Below are 24469 nucleotides of genomic sequence, written 5' to 3' on the forward strand. Positions count from 1 at the left end.
ACGTCATTGTAACATCAGCAATAACTATCTACATTTACTTCTATACTCCAAAAATATTTGTCAGTTGAGAACCAGAAGACACATCCCATTGTTCTAGATATTAGGAATTCTTTCACTTTATACACACATGAAGTGCAGCAATAATGACAGTTTAAATGTATCTGTGTGTACTATAATTAATCACATGTTTCCATTGTGTTTCTTACGGGAGCGATGTCAAGGGGCTGTAGTGTGTTCCTGCATTCCTCACAGATACCATACTCTTGAACAATATTTGAGGCTTGATCACATGACTGTTTCATAAGTAATCTTCTTTGTACACTGACTGGATTTTTGCAATAGCCTGCTAATGAGCCAAAATCTGCTACCTGTTTTTTGTATGACGCAGCGTATGTGATCATTCTATTTCGTGTCCCCTCAAACACCCATGTATTTGTATGAGTTGACTTACTCCAGTTGTTTTTCATTTCTATTATAGTCATGGGATACAACATTTTTATGTGAAATGTACAGTTTTAATTTCTGGACACTTAAAATAAGTTGGCAGTTGTGCTCTGCTTTGAAATTTTATCAATAGCTGATTGAATATTCATGCTTCTGTTCTCAAATAATGCTTAGTTATAGACAACCTTAACTTCAGAAAGGCTGCCTTTACTATTGTCTTCCAAGTCATTGATGTCTAACATGAAAATCAAGGGTCCTGACACTTCTGAGAGGGCCATTTGTCAATGACTTTCATTCCAGAATAACACGCTGCATGTGCCCCACCAATAAAGCCTCACTGTAGTGATATATTTCATTTGATATCTCATACGATCATGCTTTTTTTTTAATACGTGTTGATGAGGTGCAGAGTCACATGTTTTTTGGGAGTCAAGAAATACTGTTTCTGTTATTTTGAAGATGCCTTGTGAGGAGTGTGCAAGTTGTGTTTCAGATGACTGATGTTTTTGGAATCCATGCCGTTTGGTACAGAAGAAGGGATTCCATTTGTGACTACTACTAAATGCTAATAAAGATTGACTATGTTGGCCTTACTGTCCAATAATGCTTATGATTACATGTTGCATGCTGAGGACTAATGTCTTCATACGTTCCTTAATCACAATTTTACTGTGTTTCTTTCCAGGGAAGATGAGCGCATTTCTCGGCGATTTGTAGAAAAGCAGAAACAGTCGCAGTACGTTAAGTTCCTAGAGGGAAGGAAATCGCTTCCGGCATGGAGCAAAAAGGAGGAAATACTTGCTGCTGTTGCCAAACACCAGGTCGTCGTGATCAGTGGTGAAACGGGATGTGGGAAGAGCACACAGGTTTGTACCTATAGTATGCATAGACCACAGAAGAGGAGCTTTTGAAATAGGATGACTATCCAGAAAGTAACAGACATTTTGAAATAAAAATTTAACTTCACGGAAAAATTAAATTTTATTAGACATTTTAAAAATGCACTCTTAAGGTATTTTTGTACATAATCACCATTAAATTGAGACACTTATCATCCGTGGCACAAATTCTTCAATACTGTCTCTGTAAAAATCTGTCACCTGTGATTGCAATCACTGGTTTATACCAGCATGCAGTTCAGCATAAGTATCAAAAGCATTGTGTCGCAAACCATGTCTTCATCACTGGTAAGAGGTGGTAGTTGCTTACACCTCCCATCCAAAACCCTGTAGGAGCTTTTGGGTACGATTGGCTGTGTGTGGACATGCTCTGTTGTGAAAAAACAACACTTTTGCACCAATTTTTTCCTAACACTTATTTTGTGTAACCCGCCTTTACTTTGTCAGTTTTTGACAGTATTCCTTTGAGTTGATTGTTGTGCTGTGTTCAAGGAGATCAATGACAATCCCACAGGGTTTCAGAACACAGTAGCCATGTTATTACATGCTGACAGTGTTTGCAAACTCTTCCTTGGTTTGTCGGGAGAATTTGTATGCCCCATTCTGTCAACTGCCTTTTTGTTTCACTATTGAGTTTCCGTACTTCATGTGAATCTCATCCCCAGTTATGATACGATTGATAACTTTCTTACCGTTTTTCTTCTAATCTTAAAGGTAGGTCAATGCTGCAACAACTTTCCATTTTTTGTGGTCTTCTGTTATGATTTTGGGAACCCACAAAATTTCATGCACCAATCTCTGTGAAATTTGGGAAAAATGTTGTATGAAAGTTCTGTTATTGTGAAATGATGATTTTCATGAATTTTGTCATTGATTTTCATCACAGTGTATCAATCAAAAGGCTAGGTCTACACTGCAGTCCTCATTGTGAACATTGATATGACCATTTCTAAATCAGTGCATCATTGTCTCACTCATTATTCTGTTTCTGTACACATCCTAAAGATTGCAATAAATTGCAGTTGTTTGCCGACAAAAACATAATCACAGAATGCACCTAACAAGTGGTGATATTTTCTATTGTGACACACATTTTAACACGTCGCAGAAAGCAAAGTAGCAGAAACACAGACCATACGATACCACAAGTGGTCGCATACTGAGTATAGGAATGTCATGGCACCAAGATGGCAATTGTAGCCCTTCACTCTGCCACGATGGACTAGTCTTAATTATTTTTTCTTAAGATTATTTATTAACAGGATGTGAAATATCATGATGCTAATGTTAATACCATACCCAGAGACCTACAAAATATTGAGGTGCAAATATTAACAGTATTGTCTTTATGCCACATCACTGGCTAGTGATTACACCCCCCCCCCCCCCCCCCTCTCTCTCTCTCTCTCTCTCTCTCTCTCTCTCTCTCTCTCTCTCTCTCATCACTGATTGTAATGTTTGCAATGGTACTTGTATACTGGTTGACAGGAGGAAATGTTGATGGCAGTAATACTTCTGGATAGGTATTAGGATGCGGCTATCGGCCACTGAATTGTAACTGATATGTAGATATGTAGTGTGCTTCAGTGTTAAGTGTAATAGGACGATACTGTTTGAAAGTAGTATCGTGTGAGTGATTGAGATTGTGGAGCAACAATTTGTTGGACAGCATAATTTTGGCAGATATAATACCTGTGCTTTGACACAAATATACTATGTGATCACAAGTATCCGGACACCCCAACAACATTCGTTTTTCGTATTAGATGCATTGTGCTGCCACCTACTGCCAGGTACTCCATATCAGCGAACTCAGTAGTCATTAAACATTGTAAGAGAGCATATGGGGTGCTCCACGGAACTTATGGACTTCGAATGTGGTCAGGCGATTGGGTGTCTCTTGTGTCATAAGTCAATGCGCAAGATTTCCACACTCCAAAACATCCCTAGGTTCTTTGTTTCTGATGTGATATTGAAGTGGAAACATGAAGAGACACGTACAAGACAAAAACGTACAGGCCGACCTCGTCTGTTGACTGACAGAGCTTGCTGATATTTGAAGAGGGTCGCACAGTGTGTGACCATACACAAGAATTCCAAACTGCATCAGGGTCTGCTCCAAGTGTTATGACAGTTAGGCGGGAGGTGAGAAAACTTGGATTTCATGGTCGAGCAGCTGCTCATAACCCACAACTCAGGCTAGTAAATGCCAAATGATGCCTTGCTTGGTGTAAGGAGCATAAACATTGGACAATTGTACAGTGGAAAAACGTTGTGTGGAGTGACGGATCACGGTACACAGTGTGATGATGTGATAGCAGTGTGTAGGTATGGTGAATGCCCGGTGAAAGTCATCAGCCAGTGTGTGTACTTCCATCAGTAAAATTTGGAGGCGGTGTTGTTATGGTGTGGTCATGTTTTTCGTCGAAGGGGCTTGCATCTCTTGTTGTTTTGTGTGGCACTATCACAGCACAGGCCTACATTGATGTTCTAAACACCTTCTTGCTTCCCACCGTTGAAGAGCAATTCGGGGATGCTGATTGCTTGTTTCAACACTATCGAGTGCCTATTCATAATGGATAGCCTGTGGTGGTGTAATTACATGACAATAACATCTCTGTAATGGACTGGCCTGCACAGCATCCTCATCTGAATCCTAGACGACACCTTTGGGATATTTTGTCACCGACTTCATGCCATACCTCACAGACCGACACCGGTACCTCTCCTCAGTGCAGCACTCCATGAAGAATGGGTTGGCATTCCCCAAGAAACCTTCCAGGACCTGACTGAATGTATGCCTGCGAGAGTGGAAGCTGTCATCAAGGCTAAGGTTGGGCCAACAAGATATTGAATTCCAGCATTACCGATGGAGGGCACGATGAACTTGTAAGTCATTTTCAGCCAGGTGTCCAGATACTTTTGCTCATAGTGTAGACATGCGAGATTTGAAATGGGTTGTATTGTGCATTTAAACAAGTATTGTAAAGTATAGGGTATATTGTATGTGGTGTTGATGACAGTAGAAAAGTGAGTATAAGCATAGCTGGTTTTCTAAATTACAAGCAGGAATAGTTAGTTTCGGACACGTGAGGTACAAAGATAAATACTGATAAAACTAGGCGGTCTCATCCGAAGTATATGGATATATATTAATGGAAATTAATATTGGGTATGTTGATCTTTGACCTCTATTATGGTTTGAACTTCGCTGGGGATACTTTGAGTTTTCTGAATTTCTGTGGACGAATGGCAGACCACTATTTGTCAAGTACTGGAACCAGAAAAGGTAGTGATGCTGGGTGCTATGCTCTGGAGTATAGTTGACATTTGAACTCATCCCACTGGGTTCAGTTCGACTCTCTGGGTAGGCCAGTCCATTTCAGGAATGTTATTGCCCACAAACCATTGTCAGACACTGTTTTATGACAGGGTGCCTTGTCATGCTGGTACTAACGGTCATTGACTCCAAACTATTCCTCTACTATACGCAGTATACAACGCTGTAAAATTTGTTCATGTAGTTCCCCATTTAGGTTTTCCTTGTGTATAGTTAGGGGACTAACCACTCCTCCACCTCCCCTCCTCCCAATACCTCCTCCCAATACCATAACACTACCTCTGCTGTACTTAAGTGCTGTGTGTCACTGCACATGATGTAGGTAATGGCCTCCAGGCAGTGGCCAAATCCATACCCACAGGATAAAGCGTGATTTGTAGTTATAAATCGCTTGTTTCCAGTTGTTCACTGTCAGTGCTCTTTGCGCCATCTCAAGCTTTGCTTAACACTGACTACAGAAATGCGTGGCTTATGGAATGTTGCTCAACAATTGTATTCCATTGTTTTCAACTACCTTTGCACAGTTGTGTTAGGTAGATTGCTGGTAGCACTTTGCAATGTGTGAGTGATCTTTTACAGCCACCCTCCACAGTGCCTAACGGACCCTGCCCATCAGTAACTGAGGTCATTCTGGTTTCAGTTTAGCTGTGGTTTTTCCTTTGCATTTCCACTTTACAATCACATTACCCATAGTTGACTTGGGCAGCTTGAGAGTAGTTTTAATGCCCTTGATAGATCCATCCAACACCTAGTCCACATTCAAAGTCACTGAGCTCTCCTGACTGACCATTGTGCTGTTTCTGCTTCCCTACTGTCAGCAATACGTTCCCTGCCTCTCGTGACAACTGTTGGTCAACTCCACATTAAATAACTGAGTATCTGCGCACTTTTCTCAGAGTATGCTTGTGGTATCCTCTTTTGAAATACTTTTTGTTACTTTGTGCTAAAGTTTTAAGGCCAAATTATTCTTTACTTCACGATTATGAAAAGGAAAGTTACTGTTCACCATATAGCAGAGATGCTCAGTAGCACATAGGCACAACAGAGAGTGTCACAAATAATGAAACTTACTAATAGGTCAAAACTCTCTCACAAATAATGCTTTTAACTATTAAGGCCTTCATCAACAATAGATGAGAGACACGCACACACAACTCACACACACGACTACAGCCTCACGCAACTGAAACCCATTGCTTGAGACTGCAGTCATGTGCGAGTTGTGTTTGTGTGTGCGCGCCTTTTTGTGTGTGTGTGTGTGTCATCAATTGTTGACAAAGACCATAATGGCCAAAAGCTTTATTTCTGACAGTCTTTTTGTTGTGCCTGTCTGCGACTCAGCATCTCCGCTATATGGTGAGTAGCAACTTCCCTTTTCATGACATTGTTACGTTCCATCCTGGATTTTCCATTGTTTGGTTTTTAGTTCACTATTATTAGAGATACTTAAAATAAAATTAATTGTCATGTGGGTGCCGCTCATATTATGAGGCATGTCGAGAAAGTAAGAATACTGAGATTCTGACACTTAAAGGGACTTTTTATTGACAGAGTTACTGCACTGCATTCAGAAACAAGGTGTTGGTAGTAGAATGCACACTCGTTTCTCTCAGAAAGCTGAAAATGCTTGTTCCAATGCTATATTAATATGAATGTCTATGTTTCCAATCCTGCCAACCATGAGATGAGGAGATTAGTATAGCTTTTCCTTGCAAAGGGAAACATGCTGTTCCAGATTTTTTTAAAAAAAAAAAAAAAAAAAAAAAAAAAAAAAAAAAAAAAAAAAAAAAAACAACTTTTTTTTTGAAGGTAGCGTGATGAATGCTGCTAATGTGTACATCTGGTGATGTAAGTTTAAAGCTGTCAGAACAAGTTTTTGTGACGAACAAAGAATGGGCGTCCCTTGATTGTGACTGAACAAGATCAGAGAAATGATTCATGACGGTCATTGATTGACTGTGATTGAGATGACAACATTTCCAGAAATCTCCAGATCCCTTCTGCGTGAAATCATTACTGAAACATTTGGTTTTTGAAGATTGTGTGTGAGTTGAGTACTAAAACAGCTCACAGATCAGCACAAATTCAACAGAATCACATCTTTATGTGGATTTCTCGAACACTTCAAACTGTTAGGTGAAAAAGTCCTTACTCTGTTGTGACTGACGACAAATCGTGGGTGGCCCATTGCACCCCTGAAATGAAAAGTCTATGCAGTGGCAACATCCCTCTGCACCATCAGTGAAAAAATTCAAAACTGTAGTTTCAGCCCAAAATATTGTGGCTCTGTCTTTGGAACTGTAAAAATATTCTCCTCGTTGAACTTTTGCCCCAGGGTGGAACAATCAATGTTGCCCAGTACTTTGAAACCTCAAACAAAACTACATAGGCTTATGCAGAACCAAAAAAACAAAGGGAGTATGCGTGTTCCGTGACAGTGCATGTCCCCACGCAGCGAACACAATAAAACAACTCTTGGATTAATTCAGTTGGGACATCTCTCTGAATTTGTTTACGGGTGGAAAAAGGTTTCCTGCCAGCAAAGAGGCCCATAATTCTGTCAATCAATGGGCCAAAGAGGTGGTGGGAGACTGTTTTGGCTAAGATATCAGAAAGATCTCTCCTCAGTCCACATAGTGCATTTATAACAAAGATGAGTATGTTGAAAAATAATGTTTGAAATACATTTATGAATAAGTAATTTTTTAGAAATGTGAACATACACTGCGTTCTATGCAGTCACAACATTTTGTTTTGTAACAGAGGTGCTTTCATGTTATTCTCACAAAAATTGACCACAGTACAGCTACATTTGCAATTGCAGCATTGATTCATATTTAACTTTGGTACTATAAACGTCTGCTGTTTATTCTTGCTTTGATCTGCAATAAAGTACATTTATGGTTTCAGGTTCCCCAGTTCCTGTTGGATGAGTGGTTGACTCTTCGGCACAAAGGAAGTGGTCGCCATCTTGTCGAAATTATCTGCACACAACCGAGGAGATTGTCTGCCATTGGTGTTGCCGAGCGAGTTGCTGATGAGCGTGTAGAAAAGATTGGTAATGTCGTCGGGTATCAGGTACGTTATATTATGCGATGGCAGCAACCTAATAACAGTAATTTTGAGTAAAGTTTATTCTTACAGTCTCAGGTATATGATATAAATGATCAGTGACTAGTTGGAATCAAATATAATGATAGTATTCAGTCCTGAATGTTCACAGTAGGTGATTGGTTAAAGTATGTAGGTAAAGGTAAACAGCTTGTAGTTATCCAATAAAGAATTTCTTTACTGTGTAACTCCAGGCAGGTCGGCGTGCGACACTACTTGTGTTGTTTACCAGCTGACATGTTTTCTGCTCAGCACTCTGCTCAGGAATGAGTCCTCCAAACTGGAGGAAAGTATGAGTGGACTAAGCCGAGCTCTTCTCTCTCTCTCTCTCCTCTCTCTCTCTCTCTCTCTCTCTCTCTCTCTCTCTCTCTCTCTCTCTCTCTCTCACACACACACACACACACACACACACACACACACACACACACACACACACACACACACACAAAACCACTTTTCCTAAACTCTAGAGAACTTGTATTATCACCATCAGTACTCTTTTTATTCCTTTGGTGGTTGTTATTTGCTTATTTTAACCCAATGGTCATCCTATTCGTTATACTCCATCATTATTCTCCCAGCAGACAAAGGATCTACCACTGTACTAAGTGACGGACAGGAGTGCGTTAGTGAAGCTCTGTGTTAGTTGTTTGACACGTATGCATACAGCATCTGACATTGAGATCCCACCCCTGTGATTCAAATTGGCCTGCAAACCCTCATACATGCCTCAGGCTCCTCACAAGAACTTACACCTCAATCCATAGAACTTCATACCCCACCCAAACCATGCATCCCCATCTTTTACCTTCTCCCTAAGTTTCACAAACCCAGTCATCCTGGTCGTCTTATAGTTGCTGGCTTCAAAGCACCCACTAAACATATACCTGCCTTAAATAATCAACACCTGCAACCCATAGTACAAAGACTTCCTTCCTGTATTAAAGATAACTAACATTTCCTAGATTGTCTGAAATCTGTGCCCACCCCACTGCCACCACACTACTGTACTTGTCACCACTGATGCCATCTCCCTCCATACCAACATCCACCACGTACATGGACTGTCTCTGAACATTTCCTCAGTCAGTGCCCAACTAATTTGAAGCCTATGGCACCCTTTCCACTCACCTTAATCAACTTTATCCTTACCAACAACTACTTCACCTTTCAGGGCAGACATGCAAACAGATCAGAGGTACAGCCATTGGAACCAGGATGGCTCCTTCCTATGGCAGCCTTTTCATGGATCACTTGGAGGGGGCTTTCCTAAGATCCATAAGTCTTCAGCCCCAGTTTGGTTTAGATACATAGACAGCTTGCTGTATGGACTCATGGTGAGGTTGACTTGTTAAAATTCCTAGAATCTCTGAATGCTTTATTCCTATTAAATTTCGCATGGTCCTATTCTGAACCTTGTGCCACTTTCCTTGATGTTGATCTCACCCTCACCAAAGGCTAGCTACAGACTTCCGTCCACATCAAACCCACTAACAAACAACAGTACTAAAATTTGGCAGTTTCCATCCTTTCCATGTCAAACGCTCCCTCCCATACTGCCTTGGCATTTGGGGTAAATGTATTTGTTCAGATGCAGACTCTTTACAGCAATACACCACCACTCTCACTACAGCCTTCACTGGATGTAATTATCCCAACAGCCTACACCAGAAGCAGATTTTCCAGACCATCACATCCAATCCTGGTACTGCTGATCCCTCCAAAAAACAACCTCGGAGAACACAACTTGGCACCCTGTATTATCCTGGTCCTGAATGCATCAATCAGTTACTTTGATAAGGCCATGACTTCCTAAAATCAGACTCTGAAATGAGACCCATTCTATCTTAGATTTTGTCCACCACATTTTAATAGCTTTTCGTCACCCTCCCAATCTCCACAATGTGCTTGTCAGGCCCTATGCTCCTTCTGCACCCATCTCCCTACCCTGTGGCTCCTAACCCTGTGACAGTCCACAGTACAAGACTTGGCCTATGCATCCTCCTACCACCATCTAGTCCAGCCTTGTATCTGACAAAACATATACTGTCGAAGGGAGATCACCTGCAAAACCACTCGTCATATGCCAACTGTTATGTAAGCACTGTTCAGCCTTTGGCATTGGCATGACTACCACCCAATTATCAATCAGGAAGAATGGACATTGGCAGAGAGTGTATACCAGCAACACACAGTATCCTGTTGCAGAGCATGCTATACATCCTGACAGTCATGTCCTCGGTGACTGATTTTCCATCTGGATTCTTCCCCCAGACACCAGTTTCTCAGAACTCCACAGGTGGGAACTACCACTACAGCATGTCCATGGTTTTCGCCACCACCTGGCCTTAATTTACATTAATTCCTTCCGTCTCGGCATTTATTCACAGTAATTACTCCTTTTAGCCCTCCCACCTCTGTTGCATACACTGCACTTAGCTTTTCACTCTTATTAACTTGTGCACGATGGTTTAGTAGTAATCTCTGTCTTGCATATTACCCTGTCTTCCACCTTTAAGCTCTCAAGTTTTCAAACTTTGTCTGTTGCAGTCCCCAGTAATCAGTATTTCCTCCTCATCCTGTTCTGTAAGTCTCCCCTAACCCGGTGTTCTGGATTACTTTTCTAAACTGTACCCCTTTCCCGATCCTCTCCAGTCCTTTCCCTTCACCCCTCTTCTTTCCCTTTCATCTCCTCCACCAGATGAAGGAGCCACTGGCTCTGAAAGCTTGTGAAAGTTAAATCCTTTTGTGTGTGTGTGTGGGGGGGGGGGGGGGGGGGGGAGGGAGGAGCTGTTACTTATCTACATTCAGTACATCCTGCCCACTTTCTCTCTTAAATCATGCACACACATGCATGTTGTATGTGCCTGATTTTAGAGAGAAAGAGGGATTGAGCATAGTTAAGCATATGAAAAAAAGCAGCCTGAGACAATCATGTAAATGGTCAGCATGTTCTCGCATCGTAGAAAGTGTCGGTAATTCAAGGGCACCTGTACTCTGGAGCAGGGGGGGGGGTTGGTGTTTGCAGCCCCCCTCTAGCTCAAGGAAAGGAATAAACTAGCAGACTGTTACGTGATACCACATACTTATATGTTTGTGACTATTACAGCGCCATCTATCACAATGCAAAAAAAGTGGTTCAACTAAAACATTCATATTTCTTTACATACTACACGAATATGTAATAAAAAATGGGGGTTCCTATTTAAAAAAACACAGTTGATATCCGTTTGACCTATGGCAGCACCATCTAGCGGGCCAACCATAGTGCCATCTGGTTTCCTCCTTCAAGCTAGACGAGTTATGTTCTTTTTAATTTTTTCCGTTGATGCTTATTTCGTGAGATATTTGGCCCGGTCACTATCAATGGACCACCCTGTATATATTTTAAGATAGCATACCCCACAGGGCACAAATTACCCAGACTATATTTTCTAACCAAAGAACATTGTAATTTATTGCTCGAACAGTACACTCACGTGGAAGACTCATTACAATACAATTAGCGGTACACAAGTGGCCAGCAGAGTCTTCAGCTCCAGCCTACATATTCATTAGCTCCAGGCACAGTCGGCAGTCTGCACATACAACTTCTGTTATATTACCATACTGGGTGGCCTCTTGTGGCTAAATTGAGCACAAACTTCAGGCACGAACTGTGAAGAGGCAAACCCACAAAAGTGGTGGTTAGAGCACTGAATTATTTCTGTATTTGTGAATGAGATCACTAAGAGGATTCCAATAAAGTGTACTCACAATTTCAAAGCTTCTAAAAACTTTCTCTCACTGACGCTCCATGACAAAATAGTGAAAGCAAAAAATGTTTTTCATTAGCTACATTGTCGCTCACTGATCATGTATTATAACTTCAGTATCACACGTGAAGTTTTGATTTATTACTTCTGTGCTACTAACTTTATTCTAAACACATTTTACAGACATTAACCCAGATATATCACTGAATTTACTGGCATAATTAGATTATTGCCTGACACACATTTAGGGAGATATGACATTTTATACATGGGTGTTCAATTCTTAAAGTTGGTAGACTTACTGGTAATTAACTGACAGGTATCAGCTTATGAAGACTGCAGGTGCTTGGTACATATCGTGCTGCTGCGAATGACCATATTGTCTAATGACAGAATAAAAATACACACACACATATAGGGAAAGAAAAGGAGTGAAACATTACATCATTAGTCAAGCTGTGATTCCATACATCAAGGGCAGAATCAATCATTTGTGTCCTGAGACAACTCAGTGACGTAATATTAAAAATGGATAATACTTAATTGTGCTGGTCATAGCTGCAGTAACTGCAGCATTTATTCTTAAAGTACCATGTTACAAGAACAATGTAAAATGAGCTACACGAAAGATAACAATGAGGAAAAGAGATAGGGGGATAAGATGGGTGTTAGCTTTCCTCATCATTTTTAATTTTCACTAATGATTTTTTATGTAAATGCTTGCTGAAACAAAACAAAAAAAGTTTCTTGCAGACAGAAACACACTCTTGTCCGCACTGATTGGGTCAGCAAGTAAGCCATCACACCAGCAAGCTGTGAAGTAGCAGTAGCATCACAAATAAATAAACTGTGCATCAATCTCACAGTGAAAAATCCTTTTGTGCTTTGGCAGAGCTGAATATATAGATTATATTTTCATTCACAGTCGTCAGTAACATAATAGCACATGTGTTAACTGTGACGTTAATGTGTGTGTTACAGATACGGCTGGAGAGCAAGACGTCTTCGAGTACGCGTCTCCTTTTCTGTACGACTGGAATCCTATTACGCAGACTGGAGAGTGATCCAAACCTCGACTGTGTCTCCCACATAATTGTCGATGAAGTCCATGAGCGCAGTGAAGAAAGGTAATGTAACTCTTTTACATCTGGACATAGGAAACCTGATAGACAATTTGCCTTGTGTGTCAAGAAGAAAAAAGTCATAGAGTTCAGTAAAAGTACAGTATAACCCTGCCTTTACATTCCTGGAATTAGTGTTTTCCCACCATTTAAGACATTTTTAATTGCTACCCTCAAATTTCCTGCATCCACAATGTTAATTTGCACCTGATTTTGCATTGACATATTCATAATTTTTCCACAAATTACACTTTATGAATAAATGTTTGTGGAGAAAAAACAGACGTAAAATGACGTTGTCATGGCATTGGCCTTTAAGTAGTGTTCACAGACTTTACACGGTCAAATTTCTTGACACAAGGGCACTCTGCTCAGCGCATATGAACTGGTAAATGGGTAACAGTTGGAACAATTTGTGCTGTATCTCCTGTCGCTGCCAAGCTGTATTTGGTGTGGTGGCTGATGGGAGTAACTAGGTTCATTCGAATAAAGATATGATGACCATCTCTAACCTAAAAAACCCGTATGTGCACTCCACTACGCTTGTAGCCGCTTCCTGCATGTAGTGGATGCCTGACCTATTCAGGTGGACCCTAGATTTCTCCACGCGATAGTGGAGATTGAGAAATTTGCACCCAAGATCTCCACAGAATCATCTGAGCCTTTGTTTTAAGCATTCCATTCGGCTCCAAACCAGAGGACAGTGATCGGTTCTGGGAACCACACAACAAATAGTTAGCTCAGGTTCCACCCTTTGAGCGAGGCTTTCTGCCTTCACCAATTCTATGAACCGCCTGTATGAACTGAGGATAACCTCTGAACCCAGATGGCAGGAGTCATTGGTGCCGACATGAGCAACTGTTTGCAGTCGGGTGCACCCAGTGCTGTCTGCACATCTCAGATGAACCCCCCCCCCCCCCCCCCTCGCCGGCTAGCAGACAGAGTGAACACTGGCCTGCTTCTGCTATGACAGTGATGCGTGTGTGAAAGCAATAAGTAGAGGAACGTCGTACGCAGTGTCGAGCGGGAACTGGACTTCGGGACATGACTACAGCAGGGGATGACCATCATCTTGTCTGCATGGCCATTACAGACTGTACAGCATCAGCCACAGTGTCGGCTCATCGCTGGAGCACTGTGACAGCTGTGAAGTTGTCTGCATTGACGATTCATCGCCATCTGCTGCAGGTTGGACTATTTGCACGCTTACCATTACGTCGGCTTCCATTGTCCAGAAACCACTTGCTCCTCTGACTGCAATGGACATGTGAACACAGTCACTGGGGTGCTGGGTGGCAACATGTAATCTTTTTGGATGAGTACCGCTTCAATGTGTCGTACAGTGACGGCCGCATACGAGTCCGGCGGTATGTGGCGAGTGCAACCTGGAGGGCTGCATTGTGGAGCGGCATAGCAGACAAACACCAGGTGTGATGGTTTGGGGTGCCATTGGTTATAACAACTGATCTCGCCTCGTACATATTGCAGGGAGGTACTTCCCCTGCTTCAGGCACCTCCACAGGCCACATTTCAACAGGACAGTGCCCGGCCACATATTGCAAGGATTGTACAGACCTTCTTCGAAGAGTGATGGGTACCATTGCTTCCCTGGCCTGCACGTTTGTCAGACATGTCGCCCATCAAACATGTCTGGGATATGGTTGGTCGACACCTGGTGCATCATTGTCCTCCAGTAACTGGTGTCACAGATTTGTGAGCTCAGATACAAACTGTGTGGAGGGAAATCCTTCAGGAGCGTATTCAGAACCTTATTGATTCAATACCATGGTGTATAGCAGCTCTAATTGCAACACATGGTGGCCACACGACATACTGAATAGTAGCGGTCAAAGGACATGTACAGATTTGAAAAGGTAATCATTTGTTAGTTGTCAGTACCAATTAAATAAATTGACTTCATGTGTTTCCTTCTTGATGTTGCAATTTCCACAAATAGATTTCTGATTAGGTTCATTTGGAGTCCTCCATCCTGGCAGCTTATGTATGTTGTCAGGACCTCATTGCTGTTTTTTTATTTAAACCTAATGAAAGCTTATGACATGACATGGCATCACCACATCCTTACTACGTTACACGAATGGGGGCTCTGGGGTCCACTCCCAATTTTTGTCAAGAACTCCTTGTCACACCATATATTCCAGGTCCAAATGGGTACTTCACTCTGTACCCCCCACATCCAAGAGAACAGGATCCCACAGGGCTCTGTAATGAGTATCCCTCTCTTTCTGGTGGCCATCAGTGGTTTAATTTCAACTGTGGGACCTTCAGTATTGCCCTTCTTATATGCCGATAATTTTTGGTTTTACTATTGTTCCTCTACTATGGGTGTTGCCTGAGCATCTACAGGACACCATATGAATGGTGCAGTCAAGTGCTCACATCCAAGGATTTTGGTTTTCAGCAACCAAGACTTGTGTCATGCACTTCAGTAGCTGCTGTACTGCCTACCCACACCCACAGCTTTATCTAGACAATAACTTACTTCTTGTAGTTGCGATGACCTGCTTTTTGGGACTGACCTATGATTCCCAGCTTATGTAGCTTCTCCACTTTTGCCAACTTGAGCAGAAGTGCTGGCGACACCTCAATACACTTTGCTGCCTCAGTAACTCTAGCTGGATACTGAACGCTCTACTCCTCTGCAGCTCTATTAAACCTTGTTCTGTCCTGTCTTGATTATGGCAGTCTTACATATGGTTCAGCGTCACCCTCTGCATTGCACGTACTGGACCTCATTCATCATTGCGGGGTCTGACTTGTAAAAGGAGCCTTCATAACTAGGTCTATGAAGAGCCTACTAGACAAGGTTACCCATCAGGTGCCAACAACAGCTGCTGAAGTACACTATATGCATTCATAGCTTCCCTGAACATCCCGACTACCTTCCTTTTTCCCTGGAAGGAATCTCCACCTCCCACAACAGCGACCCAGAACTGGGCTTACAGTTGCTACACACCTACAGTGGCTCTGTTCAGAACTGGTCAGGGAGACCTCACATTTGCCCCTATGGCTTGCACCGCAACCTTGGGTTTGTCTTGAAGTGTCCTTTGATCCAAAAGATTCCATTGACCCCACGATTTTTCGTCACCCGTTATTGGCTGTTCTTGAGACGTATCCAGGTTCATAAGTGGTATTCACCAATGGCCTAACAGTCGATAGATGAACAGGCTTTGTGTACACACGTGCATGATGCAGTGAACTCCACACTCTGCCATATGGCTGTCGTGTCGTCACAGCTGAATTGATGGCAATTAAACTAGCCCTTAGCCATGTATGTTCTTGCACTGGCAAGAGTATCCTAATATGTAGTGACTTCCTTAGCAGCCTTCAGGCTAGACCTATGCTACTCTTCTCACCAGCTGGTTACGGCTATCCAGGATTTTGTCTCTGACTTCCATCAAGCTGGACAGCCATTTATTTTTGTTTGGAGCCCTGGTTGTGTTGGGATGAGCTGACTGCTTGGCCAGTTTGGCCACCAGAATGCCGATTCTGGAAATGGGTGTCCCAGAACCAGGCCTTCGGTCATTTATACGCCATCGGTTGCTGGAAGTCTGGAACTCAGAATGGCGTGCCCTGATCTCCCCAAACAAACTGAGAACAATTAAGGAGACCACAACCATGTCACAGGCTTCACTGCATGCTCCTCCCACGGAATCCACCCTCCTCTGTCAACTGCGCACTGGCCACACTTGTCTGACCTGTGGCCACATTCTCCAATATGAGAATTGCCCTCAGTGCTGATGTGGAGCCCGCGTGATGGTGGCCCACTTACTCATAGACTGCCCTAATTTGGCTACTTTGACTGACGGGCTGACTGACTCCATGACACTATGGTCCCCTGAGGACCTTGGCCTCCTCAATCACAGATTCCCAATTGTCTCAGTCTTCAGCACGCCTGCGCCACTTCCTCACTTCCACTGCTCTCAGGTTGGCTTCCACATCTTCCAGCCATCTCACACACCTTCTTCTACCACCAGGATGTTCCATCATCATCTTTTTCGGGAGCCTTTCTTCTGTCATACGCTGCACGTGTCCTAACCATCGTAGCTGTCCCATTGTGATTGAGGTTACCAAATCAGGTTCTTTGTACAGAGCCCTTATTTCTTCATTAGTCCTAATTCTCCATATCTCAACTTCTTTTACAGGACCAAAAATTTTCCTCATCACTTTCCTTTCCCATATATTTAGTTTCTTCTCCGAAGCCTCTGTCAGTACCCATGCCTCGCTGCTGTACATAAGAACCGGTTTGATCACTGTTTGGTATAGTAGCAGCTTTAGTTTCCTACTTATGTTCTTACTTTTTAGCATGGTATATAGTGCTCTATGATCTGTCAGCAGCCTTAATTCGATGTTACGAGAAATTGGAACAAGTATATGATAATTGGCTGCTTTGAGGCGTCATCTTAACCTTCCTGACACGCTACCTCTGGTGCTAGCAGACAACATGAAAGCGGCTGCCCTGGTGTTAAGTTTTGTCTGCGAAAGTGATTTATATCCATCCCTGAGGGTCCACCGTCCCCCACATCCCTCTCCCAGCGCTCCCAGGGGTCTCTTGGCAGCCTTACTCGATGGCCTATCCTGGCCTCTACGTTTTCCACCTTTTTGTTCTCTTTATTATTTTTCACTTCTTGGTTTTAATACCTTGTATTGCTGTTATTTTAACAACTTGTCTGTGCTGTCTTTTTTGTGGGCTTTTATCTCTGTTTTTTTATTGTGTTAGTTACACTTAGGCTTTCCAGGGTTTGTCTTTCGCCTCCTTCCTTAGGCTACCATTCCTGGTTTTCCATTTAACAGATGAAGGGACTGATGATTTGTATTGCTACTGCACAAAAAATGTTTATGTAGCTAAGGTTGGCAATAAGTGTAAACATTCCACAGCAGCCCGAAGTCATTCAATTTTTACCAATCAGAAAAGGAGCGTGTTAAAGTGTGCAGCTAGTACAGTGTTTCTACAAACTGCATCCTTCAGTCTACCATAATACGAACATTCTCTTTGCAGTGATTTCCTGCTGCTGATTCTGCGAGACCTGCTTCCAGTACGGCCTGACCTGAGGGTCATCTTGATGAGTGCCACCATGAATGCTGAGCTGTTTTCTCAGTATTTTGACAAAGTTCCTACAGTAGAAATACCAGGTTAGTTCATCAGCATTTTAGTGTATGTTATTTTAATTTTAATTTCTGTTGCCCTCTGTACTCTTATCGTGTACAAATAAGGTCCATTTCATACGTGTCCATCAAGCAACTTTATGGCACTGTGTACACTACCGTGACACGAGAGCCATATGGCAGCTTTCACGTCTAAGTGACATGAGCCATTGCCGACCAAACGGCAAATGGAAGCGATGGAGCTGCCAAGGACTCACACTGCAATTGATGGCTGCTGTGCCGTTAGCAGGGCGATGTAGGTGGTGGTGGTGGTGGTGGTGGGGTGGTGGTGGGGGTGGTGGTGGTGGTGGTGGTGGTGGTGGTGGTGGTGGTGGTGGTGGTGGCATAGTATACGTTGGCACACTCACACTTTTCCGGCATATAGTGCCACTTTCCAAGGCAACAGCATCATGTACACCACTTAATTCGTTCAAAGGTTATTTGCCCCCCCACCCCCCTATTTTTTTAAGCCTACGCTTGATTTGGGGAATAGACCGATTAATTTCTTTAGTGAAAGAATATGCAGTGGAGCAAAACTCTAGAAAATTATAAGGACAGGACTCGTACAAAAATTTATCAATCATTTATTCAGAGATCTTTGTGGATAATTTCAAAACTTAAATGACAAAGAAAAAAAAGGGTGTGGTGAGTAAGTTGTCCAATCACTTAAAGGAGTTTTCTTGTACTGTATTCAAAAAGTGTTCATTAAAGGAACAATAACAATATTTCCAAAATTTTTTTTTATAAAACTGCCAGTTTACAGAACCAGTTACATTAAAAAATATGCCATAATTATGCCCCTCATACTATTGCTGAAATTGTACCATGTTCCTGCCTAGTTGCCTGAATTCATCATTGATACTTTATCTTATGCTTCAAAGTTGCCTCTGCCATGCACAGAGTTATGCAAAATGAGACAGGCTCTATAGTATCTACAAAACAAACAGTCTCCAAGTTAAAAGATTTTTAAAAAATACTCCATTTACCACTAAATATTATATAAGAGTATAAATAAATGAACAAATTGCTTTTGAAACTTTTGAATACCCTCAACACATTTCTTTGTTTCTCTCTTCCTGCAGTAGTCAATTACTCGATGAAGATGCTGTGTGGAATACAAATAATTTAGATATTACCATAAGCTAAAATAGTATTTTAGGCATGAAAGGTATGACATTTGTTCCTTTTTAAATTAATTGGATGAATCCACTGTATAGTACACTATCCTGAGAAGTTTCAAAAACCGGCTTTAAATTATGGCTCTAGGGATATATTATTACAACCACATGCGTACGACTCACATAGGGATTGCGAGAATGAGATTAGATTAATTATAACTTACAGCTAGGCATTTAAACAGTCATTCTTCCTTCCTCCACTCCATGTGCAAAAAGGACAGGAAGAAACCCTAATAACTGGTATGATGGGACATACCCTCTCTCATGAACTTCACAGTGGTTTGCAGAGTATAGATGTAGTGTAGATTTTCTGTTTCGCCTTCTTTTTAAGTATGGTAAACTAAAATTCATGCTAACATTAGTTCATACCCCATTTCACTGTGACTGGTGTGAGATCAGGAAGAGAGAGAGCTACTGTGTCATTCCATGCACAACAACTGGATAAATGCAAAACTATTATGGCGGCATGCTGTGTTCATGGTGCTATGAAGATACCTGCCAAGCAATTGTGAAATGCGCCTAAGACAATCACTTTTGGTGTACTCTCAGATGCTTAAAGGTATAGCCATGAGGATTGTTAGTGTGTTGGAAAATTGAAAGCTTCTTAGGGAACTACAGTTCTCATAAAATTCTCTTGTGTAAATTCTCCTTTAATAGGCTGGAGAAATTTGCCCTGGAGAGTAATGATCAGAAGAAAATAACTTGCAAAATCATTATCAACTCATTGTTAAAGGATTGAGAGACAGTAAATGGTTTGCTCTGGTGATCATTTTGATTATGCATCACCTGGCAGCTATCATTAGATTTACATATAATGTTTTGAACAACAAAATGATCGACTGTGGATATGTGTGGACTTGGATAAGCCTATTTTAAAGGATCCCGTGGCTAGTTGAACTCATTTCATAGGTAAAGTGACAATTTAAGGACTCAATTAAAGACAGTTGGACACTAATGTGAAACAGCATTACTAATTAGGGTTAACTTTGGGGCACTGTTTACCTCCAGCTGTGCTCTTCACCCAGGTGCAAAGCACTAGAATGACAGATTAAGTAAGTTAGTCAGTGAGGTCTTGAAGTATTGTCCATACTCTTTGATCCTTGTCATGGGTGGACTCCAGTGTTGTGTAGGATTTCTCAGTGACACTCATTATTTGTAGCATGACCCTCCTGGCAAACATTCACAGTGTAAAATGATGAGGGGGAGGGGAAGGTACCATCTGTTCCTAGGCTCTTGACGAACTAAAGTATTAACCATACTGCTCTTTGTGTGCTGTACTTCCTTAATAGACCTCAAAACATACAAAATAGCGTTTCTGACAGTGTACAGTTTCCCAATATGAAATAGTTTAAATTTCATCAGATAAGTAGAAATGTACTAGTAAGACTTTGAAACAAGTGGACTTGATATATGGTGATTTAACGTCTTACTAGTAATACTCATTTCTCTGTCCATGGTGACCAAATGCCAGCAATAAAGCATTATCAGGAATCAGTTTTGGCAAAAAAGGTAAAAGTACAACTGTACAGAATTGTATTATGACTTTATAACACTAAAGAGAATTTACAGAATGATGAGTGGTAAGAAGTTTACCTTGGACAGTATATATTATAAATACAGTTTACCTAAAGATGGACTAAGGACAGTTAGTGTGGAAGCTGAGAAAGAATAGGTGACATATCTAGGATCAAAGTATTGTATCTGAAAAAGAGGGAGCTTTATTTAATCACGAGAATTAACATCGGTCAAGACTTTAAGGTGCGCCTCAAGAAACATTGCAAAATTCTGCACTGTATTATCAATAAGCAAAAATGTTGATCAAAAGGAAAAAAAATACAGGAAAAAAAGACGAGGCAATTTGGAACATCATTAAGCACAAAACAAATAAACTCTTTGGAGCAGCCAGCATGAACTGAAAACACAGGGACAAAAACTGAACCATCAAAAGTAGGTCCATGGGGTTTACTTGCACAAACATTGCATTCTCCGCCATCAGATATCTTCTGCCAACTCATCTGTTAAAGACATCAGAAAAACCTATGGGTCACTGCAAAACAGTAACTCTTGTAGCTCTGACGGTATTAAAGCAAAGTTGTGAAATATGGTGCCACGTAAATACTACCTGTGTTCACAAATATTTTCAAGAAGGTAACTAACTTTGTGGTCGAATACTGAACCATTGCTTTGGGAGATTTTTGCTAACTGCCCAGTTTGGCTTTCTATAAAAGATTATATGTAGAGAAAGCAATATATGACCCCACGAATTCAGCTGTGGTAGAACTTTCCCAATTAAACACATTGTAACATGGAAACTAATTACTGTATGAGTACCGATCTTGGTAGAATTAATGTCAAGGACATGGGGAAGAGAAATAATGGAGAATCAGTTAAGTTGAAACACTTTTAATGTGCTGCTAAAATACATCATACCATTACATACTGGTACCATTACTGCTACAAAAGGGGCTCAGTACATCAGTGTGCAAAAGAGTCTGAAAGTGAAGGATTGCATTCTGCACAGCGGAATAAAGCATGTGCGTAGATAAGCTGGCTACCTCTCTCGATATGCTGCGCTGCTGATCAGCACACATCTGAATGTTCCGCTGGTAAACCCTCTCCTTCAGGTAGTCCCACAGTTGGCAATCACAGGGAGTGGGATCAGATGGTTGTGCCGGCCAGTCATTGGGAAACAATCAGCTGATATTTGATTGTTTCCAGATGTGTTTCGGAGAAGCAGGTGAACTTCACGAGCCAAGTGTGGTGGGGCCCCACCTTGTATGAAAACCGTTGAGTTCAGTGCATATTTCTCCTGTAGGCGGGTATGATGTGCTGGTGAAGCTTACCACAGTAATGCTGCCCAGTCACACAGCACAGCTGTGGTCCTTGAGTGCCAACCTGTCCAAAAAAACAATGGGCCAGTGATGAATGTAGCCATGAAGCCACAGCATATGATGACATACAGAGGAACTTCGTGCACAGTGACTGGTGGTGAAGATCCCCACATTTGGCAATTCTGTGAGTTCACCTCACCCATCAGAGAAAAATGAGCTTTGTCTGTCCATAGGATGGTCCAGGGCCAGCCCTCATCAACTTCAATCCTTGCAGGAAAGTGGAGAGCCAAGTCAACGCATCATTGCGCATCCTGTGGGCAAGCTGCTGTACAATATGGATCTTGTATGGATAACATTTGAGAATGGTTTGAAGTGTCTTCTGTACAGTGGACCACAGGATGTTCGACTGTCATGACACAGCACATGAACTGCCTGACGATTGGGATTGTTAGCAGCATTGTCTGCCATAGCAACAACAATTTCATCAACCATCTGTGGTGCAGTCAGTCAGTCTATGCCCAGAGTGACACGTAGTTCGCCAGTTGATTTGAACTACTTCATTGTGCTCCACACAGTAGGTGGAGAAAGAAGATCTTTCCAAAATCCTTTCAGCCGATGATATTCTTGAAGTGCAGCTGAAGCATTACTGGTGATTTGGTAACAGAGCTTCACCAGTAATGCCCTGCTCCTCTTGTCCAAGATTAAGCTGACATGTCAGCAAGGGCACAGCGACTGGTCAGGTGTGTGAGACAGTGAAACACAAGACTGATCATGACTCTTGGTGGCCATAGTTGGAACTGGATGGCGGCACTGTGACGCATAGAAATCATACACCCCATCCTCTGGACATAATGCTACCAAGTTTGGTACTCGTATCGTGGTTAGTTTCTGTGTTGTAACGTGTCAAATAGGGAAAGTTTAATTATAACCACCCAGTAAACAAGAAAATGTACCATGATCCAACTTTGTGACCCACCAATGTACATCATAAAATTCTTGTTAGCAAATTAAAATGTTAAGATATCCTCTTGCATGGATGGAATCATATTAGCATTGCAATGCTTTCAGAGACAGTAAAGGAAGAGAAATTGAATGGAATAGATAGTATCTTACAAAGAGTTTATGCCCTTTATTATTTATTTACCATGGTTATAAGAAGAAAAGCTCCTGTCACACGCCGAGCAAGGTGGCACATGGTTACCACATTGGACTCGCATTTGGGACGATGACAGATCATACCTGCATCAGGCCATCCTGATTTAGGTTTTCCATGATTTCCCCAAATCGGTAGAGCAAATGCCAGGATGGTTCCTTTGAAAGGGCACGGACAACTTCCTTCCTCGTCCTTGCCTACCTAACAACCATCTTGTCACATATGGTAGTAACTCATTCAGTCTTGAATTATGTAGTAAATTTTTCACTGTGCTTGTTTTTGTGTAACTTTTTGATTCATATTACATACTTTGTTACTGTCAACATATGAACACCCCTGCATCTTGCAGTGATCGCTTACATCCATTGTCTGTGTTATATTCTTTTCTGTAATGCAATGCATCTTAATTCAAGGTTCACAATTTGGCAAAGTGTGAAATCTAGCAGATTCGTATCCTTAGTTTTTATGTTAAGTATTTATTTACTGTCACTGAGTGTGAAACCAAGTACAACCGAATACTTTGTGTGTGTGTGTGTGTGTGTGTGTGTGTGTGTGTGTGTGTGTGTGTGACTTAAATAACATAAATATCCTGAAATATAACAATATTGTCATTTCATAAACTTTTTGTACCCAATAATAATTTTTCCATTTCATAACCTTTTTGTCACCCCCATGAACCATGGACCTTGCCGTTGGTGGGGAGGCTTGCGTGCCTCAGCGATACAGATGGCCGTACCGTAGGTGCAACCACAACGGAGGGGTATCTGTTGAGAGGCCAGACAAACATGTGGTTCCTGAAGAGGGGCAGCAGCCTTTTCAGTAGTTGCAGGGGCAACAGTCTGGATGATTGACTGATCTGGCCTTACAACATTAACCAAAACGGCCTTGCTGTGCTGGTACTGCGAACGGCTGAAAGCAAGGGGGAGACTACAGCCGTAATTTTTCCCGAGGGCATGCAGCTTTACTGTATGGATAAATGATGATGGAATCCTCTTGGGTAAAATATTTTGGAGGTGAAATAGTCCCCCATTCGGATCTCCGGGCGGGGACTACTCGAGAGGACGTCGTTATCAGGAGAAAGAAAACTGGCGTTCTACGGATTGGAGTGTGGAATGTCAGATCCCTTAATCGGGCAGGTAGATTAGAAAATTTAAAAAGGGAAATGGATAGTTTAAAGTTAGATATAGTGGGAATTAGTGAAGTTCGGCGGCAGGAGGATAAAGACTTTTGGTCAGGTGAATACAGGGTTATAAATACAAAATCAAATAGAAGTAATGCAGGAGTAGGTTTAATAATGAATAAAAAAAAATAGGAATGCGGGTAAGCTACTACAAACAGCATAGTGAAAGCATTATTGTGGCAAAGATAGACACGAAGCCCATGCCTACTACAGTAGCACAAGTTTATATGCCAACTAGCTCTGCAGATGATGAAGAAATTGAAGAAATGTATGATGAAATAAAAGAAATTA

At 41.8% G+C, this 24469-nt stretch overlaps 1 protein-coding gene across 1 annotated transcript in view; it reads left to right on the top strand.

Moving 5' to 3' along the window:
- Nucleotides 1-24469, top strand: part of LOC126292307 (putative ATP-dependent RNA helicase DHX57) — a 181856-nt gene that overhangs the window by 71296 nt on the left and 86091 nt on the right. The window contains exons 9-12 of the mRNA XM_049986239.1: nucleotides 1130-1310; nucleotides 7594-7761; nucleotides 12531-12676; nucleotides 17691-17824. Of these exons, the coding sequence (XP_049842196.1) occupies nucleotides 1130-1310; nucleotides 7594-7761; nucleotides 12531-12676; nucleotides 17691-17824 (629 nt within the window). The remainder of the gene's footprint in view (nucleotides 1-1129; nucleotides 1311-7593; nucleotides 7762-12530; nucleotides 12677-17690; nucleotides 17825-24469) is intronic.

This window comes from Schistocerca gregaria, chromosome 9, assembly GCF_023897955.1.
Source record: "Schistocerca gregaria isolate iqSchGreg1 chromosome 9, iqSchGreg1.2, whole genome shotgun sequence".
NCBI lineage: Eukaryota > Metazoa > Arthropoda > Insecta > Orthoptera > Acrididae > Schistocerca > Schistocerca gregaria.